Genomic DNA, 15,129 nt, shown 5'->3' on the forward strand with positions numbered 1-15,129 from the left:
CGATTGCGCGTCTCCCGTGAAAGAGGCCCCGGGCATGATCAACAGCAGGACCGGAGAATGGAAGTGGAAGTCCGGGTGCTTGTGTCAAAATCCCAAGTGAAGGGCCGGCGCGCTAGGTTCGGAGGGGTTTGAGGGGTTCTCAGGGGCCTGGGGGAAGGATGGAACTTCGGCCCTGCTCTGCGTGTTCTTACCCCTGACTGCGCATTGCCAGCACTGACTGGCATGAGCCGCCCCACTAGCGTGCTTCTCGGTGATTCCCTGTTTTGGCATCTGGAGCCTCGATGCGAGAGCCAAGAGGGGCGCCGCAATGTTTCGTCAATCTGGGCGGCGGTGTGGCCAATCAGACCACGGAAGGGGGCCAGCTGCGTGCTGCCTCTACTGCCTTGGACGAAAGAGCACAAATAAAGGCCGTGCTGCCTGAGGCACAAACCCCCTTTCTGGAAACCGTGTCCAGAAGATAAAAGCAGCCTGGCCTCCCACCCCTCGCCCAGACTCGACATCGTCCCCCAGTTTGTTCAAACAAAACACCTGTCCTTTTCATCACACAACCAACCAGCTTCCATCCTCGACCATTCCCCCTAGGCTCCTCTTTGGCGTCCTGGACTATCCTGGTGCCTACCACTGACTCACACGTGGATGGAGTCAACCTTACCCGCGATGCAGCAAGCCTAACAAATACTCCATCTTCTGACGTATTAGTATTGGGGCATTAGGACGGCACCTCTTTACCTACTGTCAGCCAAAACATTCCAGTGTTTTTCTGCAATCAACACCTGCGTCAACACCAGTGACCACAACGGCTTTTAATCAACAAACATCAACATACACACATCAAGTCCTCCTACCGTGGCGCAGATACCCATCATGGATTCCTGGGCTGCCCACTCTGCCGCGCCGGCCAACCTCAAGTTCGAGAACCCGGTCGAGTCTCTCCTAGCCACGCCTGGCGAGATCTTCCCTGAAGTCTTCGGTTCCGAGCGGGCGACATCAGCAACCCCATCCCTTGACATCATGTCACCGGCTTCCATGGCAGACGACGCCCATGCCGACCTCACGGCTCTTGCTTCTCTCACAGTTCCTCAGATCCCGCCACGCTCGACGCCTGGCTCGACACCGGCGCCAGAAACCGAGAAGAAGCCTGTCAAGAAGAGGAAGTCGTGGGGTCAAGTCCTTCCAGAGCCCAAGACAAATCTTCCACCGAGGTACGTTGCATTTCACCCACGTCCTTCCAACCCCCGGTCTAGTCTTTACTAACCCCCTTGCAGGAAACGTGCCAAGACCGAGGACGAGAAGGAACAACGTCGCGTCGAACGCGTTTTACGCAACCGTAGAGCTGCCCAATCGTCACGAGAGCGCAAGCGACTCGAGGTTGAGGGTTTGGAGAAACGCAACAAGGAGCTTGAGGCCCTTCTCATGCAGGCTCAGCAGATCAACCAGACTCTCATTGCCGCACTCCGTGAAAACGGTGTTGCTCCTACAATTGCCACACGACCGGGATCCTTCGATGGCCTCAACCCCACCCCAGTCACCTTCTCACAAGAGCTCTTCAGCTCACAAGATGGCCACAACGTGCCGAATCACAACTCTCTCGACCAACTATTCCCTACAATCAAGACCGAAGAGACCGTCAACCCAGCATCTCTCTCTCCAGCCTTGACCCCTATCCCCGAGATGGAGGAGGAGGACGTCGAGCAACCAACGGCGGCTCAACCTGTTGCGGATACTACCTGCACTGCGACTGTGAACACTTCCCCCGATGCGACACAACATCCTGCTGCGGTGTTGTGTGGTGACCTGCAGTGTCGGTCGGCGGAAGTGCCACGCTCCAAGTGTCTGGTAGTGTCCCAGCAGTCTCAGCCCCCTTCGATGGATTCTCTCTTTCTGGCCCTCCTCTCGGCGTCAGCAATCTCGTGGATGATTTCACTTTTTCAAAGGCCTTTGATGCTGATCGCTACATCCATGAAACGGAATTTTTCTCTTCCCCCAGCCCCAGCAATTTTGATGAGTATAGTATGGCTGGTGACGACACCGAAGCCCTTCACTTCCAGGCAAACCACGAGAACTTCTTCGACGAATTCATCAACCCCGAAATCCCAAATTCCGCAAACAGCAACGAGCAGCAGCCGCAGCAACAATCTGAACTCTGCGCAACCGCGAACGCGTCACTCCACAACCTTGCGTATCCGAACGCTTCGGAAGATCCTTACCAGCAGCCCCATCTTGGCGCGTCCTTTAATGGATGCGACGATGGAGGTATTGCGGTGGGTGGTATCTGAAGAAGGGCGCACGGTACCCCAGGTTTCTGGAGAGGACGCTTCGGCAATGGCGACAGCTGACAGAAAGGAGCAGCGAGCGCAGCCAAGTACTGGATTGCTGGCATTTTGGCCCAAGGGCGCAATGTTGCCATCGAAGGAAGTTTTGCTTACCTTGATCTGGACTCTGAGGGTGGAAGAGCGGAAGATGAGAGTCCGCGCACAACTCAGGGGCTCCTCCTCGAAACTCTGTGGGTCAACCGGTGTCCCGTCAGTGAGGACACACACACCAACCACAACTGATAATAACAAACTTCAACAACAATACAAGTTGAAGGTAATACCAAGGCGGAAGTTGAAGGCTGGGTCTTGTGCCCTTCCCAAAACTCACCTCGACACAGAGCGTCGCAGGATGTCTTGATTGATGACATTTTCTTTTTTTCTTTTAAACACAATCTTGTATGACCTATATATCTTTACTACTACTACCCAGGGGCATTTGGCAAAAACCGGAAGGGGCCAAAATGGGGTATGCAGCTTGGGTTATCCGGCGTTTATGGTGGTTAGCGGGGGTGGCTTCATCGAAACAAACTGAACGACGGACCGTTTCACTATTGTTTTGCTTGTTAGCGGGGGTGGCTTCATTGGAACAAATTGAACGACGAACCGTTTCACTCTTGTTTCAAAACTTGGTCTTTTCAGTTCCCATCGTGTGATTGTGTGCTGCCAGAGCGAACGCCATGATGGAGTTACAACGACACGTTATTGGAGAGTGTGATGGATGAGCAAATGGTAGGGACTCGTGTCAGAGATAGAAAACCCCCCTGGCCGGCGGCTTCTCTCTCTAACAAGTAGGTTGGCGTTAAGGGTTGAAGCCTCGATGCCGTGAGCTGAAGAAGTCTGTCCAAAGTCCCGGTCGATTGTTGTGTGTTTGTTGAGGGTCTGCCAGGTGGGGACGACAGGTTTAATAGAACATTCCTTGGCGACGGGGAGAGAGAGGGAGGTTAAGAGTGCGGAAGGGACAACGCCCTCAATAAGTAGCTAACTCGCTCTCTCTGTGGCGCCAGTAATCCTTGGAGAATCTCCACTTACACGTTGCAACACTTCAGTCTTTCCCACAGTTTAGCCCAACTACATACTCGAATGTTGGTCTTTTTGCGTAGGCATAACTCATTTCACACAAAGAACGTCAATCGACGGGAAATGCAGGAACATAAGAAGGAGAAGAAAAGACCCTAATTTGGCTGGGGTCAACACTTTTTTGATGTCCGAACTACATAACTTCTCGATCATCATCCTCATAAGACAGCAGTGAAGAGAGAGAGAAATCGCTCTAGCCAGCTTATCGCTAACAATATGATATCAGGAAGTCTCTATTTCATGTCTTCTCGATACCTTAAACTTGATGAAACGAAACGAAAAGACACAAACAGCAACAACTTAAACCTCCCATTAACAAAAGTTAGGGGGCATGCTGGGAAGTGGGTATCACACACGCCTCATCTCCTCTCCTCTCAAGTTTGGCAAGGACGAACATAACATACACAAGGCAGATAGGCAGCCTGCTTGTATAAATTGCTACTATAACTACTGGGAATAGCTCAATACATTGATTATTTTTCATGTCTTCCTAAAGCAGGAGAGAAGTAGTTGGTTCCCATCGTGACATATGTTGTTGTTGCCTGGAAATTTGTATCTACCGTCGAGTTTGGGACTTGAAGTAGTGGGGACGGAGGAGTATAAGAATCGTGAATGGGGGGTTGGTTATCTATCTAATCCAGAAGAAACTCCAGTCCTCGCCGCAATCGACCACAAAACAGGTAGACCTCGATGTATAACCGCAATCATTCGCGCGATATTATGGATGATACGTACCCCAAACCAATAGCACAAATAGCACACAGATAGATGAGAAATCGTCGAAGATATTTCTTTGTCCCCTTCCCGTCTTCTTGCCCTTACTTTCCCAGAAAAAGGGAAAGGTAAATGTAGTACCTATCGTCATAGCTCAGTCAACTTTACTCCTCTTTAGTATACATGTCCCCCGCGTCTTGGATCTTGTCTTGGCCTAAAGGAACCTACCTACCTACCTACCTACCTACCTACCTATCTACCTACCTACCTATCTCGAAGTAAAAGGCTTCAACGACGCCAATTTATCATCTTGTCTAGACTACGTACGGCGTCAACACAAACTCTTACAAGGCTGACCTCGTTTATCAACATTGCAACAAGTTGCACAGGACTGACCTCCTGGGAATGGCTTATTACCACTGCAATGGCAGGAACGACGGCAGGAACGATACTACAGTAATGTGCCCTGATACTGCAAGGCCCCCTTATTGCAAAAGCCCCTATATTGCAAGCCATTTGCCATGCCCGAATTATTTCACCATATAATAACTGCAAACTGCAAATTGCAAGACCGCCAGACCGGCCCGCCCATACAAATTTGCAATTAAGAAGGGGTTCGGATAGCCTCTAGCACCCCTAAACCCCCTATTACGAGGCTATTCATAGTCTTGGCTCGTCATAAATCCGTTGTATGGTGTGCCTAGTAAGTGCAAATGCCCCCTTACTGCAAGTGAAATGGCCTGCCCCGATTACTTGCATTGTCAGGGCACATTACTGTACTAATGTGTAAGTAAGTACCTACCGTGCCTAGTACTGTGCCTGCTATCGATCGCTCCTTCCTCCTCACCCGGCCGGGCCGGCACGGTCTTTCCCCATAGCACTATGTAGCAGACAGACATCGGATGACAGTCCCCCCTCCTCGGCTCCATGCCCACCCGCATCTTGAGGTTCCCGCAGTTACTGCCCAGACTTTTATGAAGTTGTCTATTGGTAGAAGAGTTAACGTTGACGAGCCCCGGGTTCGTTGCGAGCGTGACAGGCTCCCCCTCCTACCTGGTTGACTGACAACTAACTAGCTAACGATGTCCGTCCAGCATACATACATTCGTTTTCTGAAGAAACCAAGTAATTCCAAGGCCGCCCAAGAATATCGGTCATTGTTTGATGAATGGGTATAGCACGGGTATGAATGGGTGCCCCCCTCAAGTGGTGTGGTGTTCGTCCCGCAGCCCAGCCACTCCGCACCTTGGCTAAGGTGTCTGGTTCGCAGGTGGGAGGAGAAGGCAAGGCAGGGGAGTGTGGTTCGGGTCCCTTCCTTGGTGATATTTAGTTGTGGAGAATGTCGACTAGTCGACCCCGCGTTCACTCTATCATACCTAACACCAACGTGCATTGCCATGCCTCTTACCGTCTGCCGTGTAACGTCGGAGATTCGGAGACGGAGACGTCAACAAGATGCAGCCCAGGGCACTTCTGAGAAAGGGAATAGGTGACCGTCCGGAACGGCATGCTTGCTTGCTTGTCTGGAATTGTTCCAGACAACATCTTGCGGGGGCCTTCTGCTTCATTTTTAGCAATTCCAACGAACGTCCTTGTTGTCAAAGAGATTCCGTTACATGTTGCTGCAGCGTTTTGTCCCAACGGTTTAAATTTGAGCTGCTCATCCTTTCATGGCCTCTTCTTATTCTGTTCCTATAATCACCTTTCCAAGAGGAGGTTTTTTGGCTTGTTAAATCTCTCTTCTCTGGGGAAGCCGTAATAGTTTTCCTGCGGCTCTGTCTTCGCGAAGGTGCATGCGTTGCGATGTAAGTGCGGTGTTGTCATTGGTGGCTTTCCTGTGTCACGAGGTGAGAACTACTGGAAAGCGACAACATCTTCCCCTCTTTGGTCCCTTCCAATGAAGACCATATTGAGGAAGAAGAATGACGCACCACGCATGGTCCCGGTAGTCCGAAAATTGATCACACTCGGTGAAAGAGGAGGGAAGCACTTCATGTAGGTACTCCAATATTGGTTTTGAAACCTCTTTCGAAGCTAAAGATCCATAGATGTCTACTTGATATTGATATCTTCCCGGCGGTCACTAATGAGTGCCGAGGAACTGTACGACATCGAAGAAGATCTTGAACCTGAACGAGGCGATGCACCTTTGAGAATATCAACCGCGTCAGGTATGTGCCATATCGAACCCCGCTCACGCCGGTCTAATGAGGAGTACTTCTCTCTTGAGACCATCTGCAGGTTGAAGCTCAGAAAGTGGAAGGGCATGTTGGGTTATTGTGAGGACGGGGTGGTAACTTCTGTCCAGAAACAGCAGGGTTCTTCAAAAAGGAAAACAACCTGGTATTTTGAGCTTTGTATCGAAGGATGCGGGCTCCAATCAGAGTCCTCACTAGAGTGGCCATGAATCTTTGGCATCACCATCATCAACCCTCATCTGTCCCCATTCAACCTAATCGAGCCGTCCTGGCACAGCCTAGCTATGATATGCATTTCTCGTCCGGGTAAGTTGATGAGGGGTTCCCAAAGATGCATTGCAGCGGTTGGGAATTGAGTGGACCGTATTCGTTAGGACTCGTGAGAAAACGGACACATGAAGAGCTCGATGTCTGGTTCAGTGTGGTGGCCAACCTCGAAGATTGGTCAGAACCATCAACATGTAGCGTGTCGACCAATGTTAGAGAGCTCGGCTGCTTGAGGAATTGTTGGTTTCGAGCTATTGTCAGTTAAGGGGGGAAGGCAGGTAAATGCGGGGGTCATTCGGTAGATGGTGGTTATTAGGGCCGGATGAGTATAAGAGCTGAAGGATTTCCAAGTGTTGGATCAGTCGAAGTACCACAATGAGTCTTGGAAGACACTTGGAAAGAACTCAACTGTACTAACTTGGAAAACACCCGAACACATACCAAGATGTCTCCCTTACCGGAGGAGTTTGATATCATTGTGTGCGGAGGAGGAAGTTGTGGATGTGTGGTTGCTGGCAGGTGAGTTTCAATGGCTTCAAAGCGCACTTGTCGTCCTCTGAAGCTCATCAACATCTCGATAGGTTGGCCAACCTTGACCATAACCTCAAGGTGCTTCTCATTGAGGCTGGTGAGAGCAATCTCAACAATCCTTGGGTGTTCCGACCCGGTATCTTTCCCCGGAACATGAAGCTGGACTCAAAGACTGCAACATTCTATGAGTCTAAGCCATCGAAGTGGCTCGGTGGCAGAGGTGCTATTGTGCCCGCAGCTCATATTCTCGGTGGAGGATCTTCCATCAACTTCATGGTATGGATGTTGGTAATCTCTCTGTTTTCAGCAAGTCAGGTCTAACACGTGCCAGATGTACACCCGAGCTTCCGCGTCCGACTATGACGACTTCCAAGCCAAGGGATGGACAACCAAGGAATTGCTTCCTCTCATGAAGAAGCATGAGACGTACCAGCGTGCATCTCACAACCGGGATATTCACGGCTTTGAAGGCCCAATCAAGGTCTCTTTTGGGAACTAGTAAGTTCCACAGCGAAGTGATAGCGATTGTGAAATTGACAGATGATAGTGCGTATCCCATCAAGGATGACTTCCTCAGGGCGGCTGCATCTCAAGGCATTCCCGTAGTGGACGACCTACAAGATCTGAAAACTGCACACGGTGCTGAGCAGTGGTTGAAGTGGATTAATCGTGATGTGAGTGTCCATCACTCCGATGGTGGGTGCCAATCTAACAAGACAAACTTAGACTGGCCGCCGGAGTGACAGTGCCCATGCCTATATCCACGCCACTCGAGCCGTTCACTCGAACTTGTACTTGGCTTGCAATACCAAGGTCGATAAGGTGATCATTGAGAACGGCCGAGCAGTTGGTGTACAGACTGTGTAAGTCAGAGATGTGCGCTCTCCTGTGTGGTTGTCAACTAACGCATGGACAGTCCAACGAAGCCTATGGGCGACGTAAGTTATCGTGAATCCAGATGATCCATGGCCCTTGCTCACTTGGACAAACTTACTAGGATCGCGGAGTACGCATTTTTCGAGCTCGCAAGCAGATCGTCGTCTCTGGTGGAACGATGTCCTCACCTTTGATCCTCCAGCGTTCCGGAATCGGCAAGTGATGCTGAAGAACTACTATAAGAGAGCTCGAGCTAACAAAGAGCAGGTAACGCTGAGAAGCTCCGAAAGGCTGGAGTTAAGCCCATCGTTGATCTTCCTGGCGTGGGTTTGAACTTCCAGGATCATTATTTGACCTTCAGCGTGTACCGAGCAAAGCCCGGCACGGAAACCTTTGATGACTTTGCCCGTGGAGACCCTGAGGTGCAAAAGCGTAAGCACAAACTGGTCAAGTACATGTGGTATTTTTGAGGGTCTGCTGACTTGTACAGGCGTCTTCGACGAGTGGAACATCAAGGGCACTGGGCCGCTCGCAACAAACGGTATCGAGGCCGGCGTGAAGATTCGACCAACTGAGAAAGAACTGAGGGAGTTTGAGAGGTGGCCGACTCCTCATTTTAAGTCAGGCTGGGAGACGTACTTCAAGAACAAGCCGGATAAGCCCGTGATGCACTACTCGATAATTTCCGGCTGGTTCGGTGACCATATGCTCATGTGAGAAGCACCTTTTGGCCAATAACCCGATAATCTGGGCCCCATTGCTGACATGAAGCTGTCTCACAGGCCACCTGGGAACTTCTTCACCATGTTCCACTTCCTGGAATATCCCTTCTCGCGCGGTTCGACACACATCAGGTCGGCAGACCCGTACGAAGTACCGGACTTTGATGCTGGATTCATGAACGATGAGCGCGACATGGTGCCGATGGTGTGGGGCTATATCAAGTCGCGCGAAACAGCTCGAAGAATGGATGCCTATGCTGGTGAGGTTCAAAATATGCATCCGGTCTTCGACTTTGACTCTCCATCACGAGCGTATGACCTCGATCTGGAGGACACTAACAAGTACGCACTGCCTGGCAACATCACGGCCGGAATCCAGCACGGCAGCTGGACAGTCCCAGTACCAGCGGCGGATGAGAAGCCTAACCCCCTGCATGTGACGAGCAACCGCAAGGCCAAGAGAAAAGAACTGAAGTACTCTGACAAGGACATCAAAGCGGTTGAGGACTGGGTCAAGCGTCATGTTGAGACGACATGGCATTGCTTGGGCGTAAGTTGTCTCTGGGCTATTGCAAACGGGTACAGCACAACGGATTGCTGACTTTTGTGTTGATGTAGACGTGCTCCATGGCTCCTCGGGAAGGCAACAGCATCGTCAAGCACGGCGTCTTGGACGAGCGTCTCAACGTTCACGGCGTGAAGGGCTTGAAGGTGGCGGACCTGAGTATCTGCCCCGACAATGTCGGCTGCAACACGTAAGTATTAGCCAGTCCCGTTCGAAGTCTGGTCAAAACGACACTATTACTTACGTTTGCACTCTTCAGTTACTCTACCGCTCTGCTCATCGGCGAGAAGGCAGCCGTCCTGGTTGCCGAAGACTTGGGATACTCGGGTGAAGCACTCCAGATGAAGGTTCCCGATTATCATGCGCCCGGTGAGAACAGGCTTACCTCGAGACTTTGAGACCGTGAGATGCTCATCGCTTTGCATATTGGAAATTCTGCCGACGTTGAGACCGAGAGTCGGGTGTTTTGATTTAGTTGTATCAGTTCTGTTTCTGGGATTTGGGAGCAACTTTTCTGTAGGAGAAGCTGAACTCTTTGGCAATCTCGAGTGTCCCATTGGCTGCAACAATGGAGTGACCTCTTTGCTCCTTCCTTTCATTTGGTTAAGTGGACAAGATGATGATCGGTCATCTCTGGGTCGTTCCGGAATCTCAATTTTCTGTCTCACCTTCCATTTGTGTTATTGTCTTCGTTCCGTACCTAAGGTACCTCTAGTCATTGTGTATCTCCCTCGCCATGAACCTAAGTTCATGAATTTGGCCGCTCGCCTCCACAATGGACAACGGACCCTTGAATATCTTCTGCTTCTTGCTCTCATTCCCAAACTGGCATATTAGTCAAACTCCAGAACCATAATCCTAACATCGTCCAGTGTCACAACAACATACCCTCCACGATACCACAGTCCACAAGAAATATGACCGGTTTCACAGCCATTCTTACCATCGCGCTAACTGCTAGTTCTAGTAGAACGACTCTGAGGAACCACACATCTATACCAAAATCGGCCCCACTTAAACCCCGGAAACGGCATGGGAGTGACAGACTGACAGGGAGGGGGAGGCCGGGACGGGAGGTCGGTGCTGCCCCACTCAAGGCCGGGTCCTGGCGATCGGCAGAAGTCGACGTCTCCGCAATCAAGCCGGACACTCAGCCACAGACCTCCGGCGCAACAATAGCCACCAGTAATTCCAACATTGATGCGGTTGTGATTATCAGCGGGAATATAAGGTCTTAACTTGCAGCTTATGTGGTCCCGTCGAAGGTCTGGCTTCCTGTTGAAAAAGCTGGGACCCAGTAAAAGCTGAGACGGGTCGGGTTGTTCGAAATCGGATGAAATACGGGTGCAATTGGATTACTTCCTTGCGTACATGTCAGTGATTGGTAGGTAAAACCCCTTTGGCATGGACGTGTATCGTCGGTGATAGCTTCGGCCTCATTGACGTCTTCCATGATGATGTTGTTCAGGGTTTCAGTGAGATTTGGCAGCTGCACCCCAGCTTTGTCCCCCACATTACCGCCCCGGAAGGATCCGCTCGACCCCTGAGCAGCCCTGTGGCCCTTGCTGCCTGAGGCGCCACAGCACTTTCCAAACTCCCACAATCACGGCGCCTTCCTGCAGCATCCAGGAGGAGCCGAGGCCCAGCAAATCCACGGTGATCCACCATCTCCTGGCGACCTGAACCCGGCACCGCACTGACCTACCGTCCACTTTCACTCTGACGAACTTCCCCGACCCGGATCGAGAACCGTTCTGTAACCGACCGATTGACAGGCCTCGACTTTACCGTCGGATTTGTCTGCCATCTCCATCTTCGATCCAGGGCATCCCATCCATCCGTCCATCCATCGATTCATCCAAGTCATCCATCGCATAACCCCGAGACTGCGATTTCGTCATACCAGTCTAGCGACTTCATGATCGCACCATAATCGGAACCCCCAGACTATTACATCCAACAAGCTTCCAACCGCTCGCCCCGCGAAGCTGGACATTAGTCTCTTCGATAATCACGCCCCAAATCGATTGCGACCCGATAACGACATTTGATTCCGGTTCCGGCCCTCGGTCAATGTCGCGCCTCTAATCTCGAGACCAACCCCCGAAAAAGGACAGTTCAGAATCCTCAATGTCGACAGCCGCCGACGTCCCTAGGTTCAAGAGCCCAAATCCCATCATCCAATCCATGTCAGGAACAAAACGATCGACTACCGGCACTGGAGTAAAGAGCGCAATGTCGACGAATTGGCTGGGCGCGTACGGTGACTTCATCACCAAGAATAACCACCAGGTCTCCCAAATAGAGTCGACCCTACGGTCCCTAACATACATCATACCTGGTTCGTGCAAGCATTCCGCCGCGTCATCAATTCCCCCTCACTAACGTCAAGTACAGGCCGTTTCCGTGATGCAGAGATTGCCTCCGAGTCCATCCACAGCGGCGTCCAGCTCCTTTCTCTCTATCATGATACTTTACTCTTCCGTGCTTCCTCCAAGCTATCTCAACCGCCGTCTCTCGCCAACGCGCCCTCTCCGCACAAACGATACATCCGCTTCTGGTTCCTCAAGAGCCCCCTCTACCGGCGTGTAGCCTATCTCCTGCAGATTGTCAACTATGTCGAGCTCCTAATCGAAATGGCGGCCAAGCGCCGCGGCGAGCGCATCCGCTGGCGCGCCGTCATCATAATAGAGGCCATCAAGGCCTTCTGCAAGCTTCTTCTGCTTAGGATAACGAAATCGCGACCGCTGATAACCCCGGTTCTCCCCGAGCGCGAACCGCTGCCCGAAGCGCCGACCGACGAAGAAGCCATCTTCCAAGGAGACGATAGCGGATATGCCAGCGCATCAGGATCGCCACAACAGTTGGCGCAGGATGGAGAATGGACCATGCCCCGCACCGGCATGTCGCTGCCGACACTACCTTCGCCCGGCGACATCAGCAGCTACCTCCTGTCGCGGGTGCTAACGGCCGACGACATCAAGCCCGCGGCGAAACTGGTCAACCAGCTACAAGGTTCGGCGCAGGTTGCTGAGATTCTGCACATCCTGTCACCGCTGGCCTTTGCGGTGGCTATGGCGCGCAGCAAGAATAAGCGCAAGGCCTGGGCCCCCTGGGTGATTGGGCTGGCGATAGAGATACTTGCTCGACAGATGCGGGATCGCAGCCTACGGACGACGCCGCTGGAGAAGGAGGAATGGAGCCGGAGAGGCTGGGCTTTGGGATGGTGGATGATGCGCGGGGCGTTCTACGAGAATGTCACAAAGTCTATGGTGGAGGGCGTGAGGAGACGGATGCCGAGCTTGATTGGTGGCATCTTGGAGGACTATGAGTATCTCTGGGAGAATTACTATTTCAGCACTAGCCCTTGATAGGTTTCAACCTTTCCGGGGAAGGGCTGGAGCCGGTTATACAGAGCAAAACGACAACAGTTGCCACTTCTGGGAGTGGGGACGTGGCACGGGTAGCAGTGGTGGCCAGTCAAGTCAGATGCCGGCAGCTTCGAGTAGGGGGTCAGGGGGACTTTCATCCCTAGCTATCTCAAAGCTCGGTTTGGCGTGGAAAGTTTTGGATATCAACAAACAGGAGTTTCAGGGGTGGATGGAGGCTTAGTAACACTTGTTGTCAGGACAATATCAAAGACAAGCGGGGGAAAGAGAGAGCTGGTGATGTACGAGCATGTTCTGATTTGGTTCAGCACTTTGTATATAAATATGATAATTGAGACGAGACGCATTCAACCACAGCTGGGCTTCCGTCCTGGTGTTTTGAGGTGAGTAAACAAGGTGCTTGATCAGAGCGGATCAGTAATGGGAAAGGGAAGTTGTTTAACCTTCGATACAGCCTCAGGACTGCCGGTATGGTCTCTTCGCTCGCTGCCCCTCCCGATCACATCTTCTGGGATTAACTTGAAGCTCCCTGCCAACAATCACCTCAGCGCATTTTCGAGTATCAACCGACGATGGATTTGAATTATGGTACATACGGTAGAAGTTCTCAAGGCATCATATGCTGAGTTTAGGCTAACTAAGTCTATAATAGGGTAGATTTGTACACATACGATTGATCGGTTCTTATCCAACTTTTCTGTCAAATAGCTACTGAGCTTCACACTCATCATCATCACAACGCCCTCCTCAACATAGTTGCGTCATATAAACACTATGCTCTCTATGCGGTCGGTAGCTGAGTGAGCCACCCCAGCCACAGATTGAACTTAAGAGGAAGATCAGACTTAGTTCTTAGCAGGAGGAACCTTGGCCTTGCAAGCCGGGGCGGAAACGCTGGCGCTGGAAGCAGGGGCAGCGACAGCGGAGGAAGAGGAGGAAGCGCTAGCGGTAGGGCGAACGCCGGTAGGGAATCCACCACCACCACCGGGGAATCCGCCAGTGGGGAAACCAGAAGGGAAGCCACCGGAAGGGGGGCCACCGGGGCCACCACCACCAGGGCCGCCAGCGTTGGGGTTAGCAACGCCGCCGCTCTCGTAGAGGGTAGCGGCGGCCGAAACGGTGCGGGCGAGGGTGGTGTTGATGCCGAAGCCGATCCAGCCGAGCAGACCCTCGGAGACGGCAGAGCCGAGGTAGACGTAGTTGACGACGGGGTCGCCGACCTGCGAGCCTTGCTGGAAGAGCATGTCCTCGGCGTTGAGGGTGTGCGGCTGGGTGTTGGTGTTGTAGACGGGCTCGGCCTCGACTTCGGTGATGAGGTCCTGGTCGAAGTAGATCTGGCCGACGTGCGAGGCCGTGTTGGACTGGATCGTGTTGTTGGGGAACACGGTCGGGTCGACGTGCACCATGACGTGGATATGGTTGGTGCGACCGGTGTAGTGACCCGGGAAGAGGGTTTCGAACTGGGCGATGCCGTCGGCGTCGGTCTGCTGGAGACCGCGGAGGAAGGTGGCGTTCAGGTTGGAGGCGTCACCGTTGCCGTTCCCGCCGGCGGAGACGCCGGAGTAGACGCCTGTGGTGTTGCAGTCTGGAGGTGGAGTGTCAGCCTCTCTGTCCGTCTGGGAAAAGGGGTATGTGAGATGGGGGGGGGGGGGGGGGGGGGGGGGGGGGGGGGGGGAGAAAACGTACGCCAGATCTCAAGGTAGACGTTGGGAACGGGCTCGCAGGTCTCGACATCGTAGACCTGGAGGTCGAGAGCAAGATCGACACCGGCCTGGTCCTCAGTGATGTCCTCACGGATGTACTCGCCAGCGACGTAGTAAGGGCCCTCGGTGACCTCAGGGCTGAGGAAGCAGAAGTCGGTGCTGGCGAAGATGTCGGCGACAGGAGTCTGAAGAGTGAAAGTGGAGTTGGACTGGTGGGTGCCTCGGGCATAGATGGAGCGGGCTAAGAAAGCGTTGTCAGTTCAGCTTCTGAATCGCTACTTCAAGATTGAAGTGGATGAAGGTACTCACCCTCGAGGTTCCTCTTCTTCATCATCTTCTTGGCGAGCTCCTCGCGTCTAGCAACAGCGCGGGCCTCAACGCCACGGGCCTTGAGCTTGTCAGCGCAACGACCATAGTCGCTGCGGCCGACAAGGTCGAGGATAGCTTGACGCTCAGCGTGCTCGGCACGGATGTCATGGCCAGGGTGGGCCGAGACGGCGGTAGCGGCGATGGCTCCGAGGAGGAGCGAGGAGAGATGCATCTTGACGATTCTGATCAGAAGGGCAAGATATGGCGGTTACTGGTGGTGATGGACAGAAGATCAAAACTCCCCAGTGCAGGAAGATCCTCTGATATATATAACCGGAGCCTCATCGAGCATTGGGCATCCATCTACCCATCCATCCAGACCGCAAGCTTCACAACTGGAACTTGGAAAAGCTTGAGCCTCCTTCCACATACCAAGCATCATACACCCATGGTGTGCTCGTCG

General features: G+C 52.6%; 4 protein-coding genes across 4 annotated transcripts; 3 read left to right on the plus strand and 1 right to left on the minus strand.

Moving 5' to 3' along the window:
- Window positions 1–339: 339 nt before the first annotated feature.
- Window positions 340–3,703, plus strand: SMAC4_06859 (uncharacterized protein). The gene is made up of 2 exons (XM_003349036.2): window positions 340–1,202; window positions 1,266–3,703. The coding sequence occupies exons 1-2, from the start codon at window positions 865–867 to the stop codon at window positions 2,671–2,673; spliced, it is 1,746 nt and encodes a 581-aa protein (XP_003349084.2). The 5' UTR covers window positions 340–864; the 3' UTR covers window positions 2,674–3,703.
- A 2,109-nt stretch (window positions 3,704–5,812) lies between these two features.
- On the plus strand, window positions 5,813–10,274 carry SMAC4_06860 (uncharacterized protein). Its single transcript, XM_066090531.1, has 14 exons — window positions 5,813–6,101; window positions 6,155–6,277; window positions 6,415–7,090; window positions 7,153–7,378; window positions 7,434–7,600; window positions 7,650–7,776; window positions 7,829–7,965; window positions 8,019–8,040; window positions 8,100–8,193; window positions 8,246–8,410; window positions 8,469–8,691; window positions 8,761–9,250; window positions 9,319–9,455; window positions 9,525–10,274. The coding sequence occupies exons 3-14, from the start codon at window positions 7,017–7,019 to the stop codon at window positions 9,661–9,663; spliced, it is 2,001 nt and encodes a 666-aa protein (XP_065945558.1). The 5' UTR covers window positions 5,813–6,101; window positions 6,155–6,277; window positions 6,415–7,016; the 3' UTR covers window positions 9,664–10,274.
- A 246-nt stretch (window positions 10,275–10,520) lies between these two features.
- Window positions 10,521–13,005, plus strand: SMAC4_06861 (uncharacterized protein). Its single transcript, XM_003349038.2, has 2 exons — window positions 10,521–11,606; window positions 11,663–13,005. Exons 1-2 carry the CDS (start codon window positions 11,396–11,398, stop codon window positions 12,634–12,636), a joined length of 1,185 nt encoding a protein of 394 aa, XP_003349086.1. The 5' UTR covers window positions 10,521–11,395; the 3' UTR covers window positions 12,637–13,005.
- A 494-nt stretch (window positions 13,006–13,499) lies between these two features.
- Window positions 13,500–14,898, minus strand: SMAC4_13037 (uncharacterized protein; the record flags this gene model as incomplete). The annotated part of the gene is made up of 3 exons (XM_066091226.1): window positions 13,500–14,239; window positions 14,341–14,598; window positions 14,667–14,898. 3 exons carry the CDS (start codon window positions 14,896–14,898, stop codon window positions 13,500–13,502), a joined length of 1,230 nt encoding a protein of 409 aa, XP_065945559.1.
- Window positions 14,899–15,129: the final 231 nt, after the last annotated feature.

This window comes from Sordaria macrospora, chromosome 1 (assembly GCF_033870435.1).
Source record: "Sordaria macrospora chromosome 1, complete sequence".
Taxonomy (NCBI): Eukaryota; Fungi; Ascomycota; class Sordariomycetes; order Sordariales; family Sordariaceae; genus Sordaria; species Sordaria macrospora.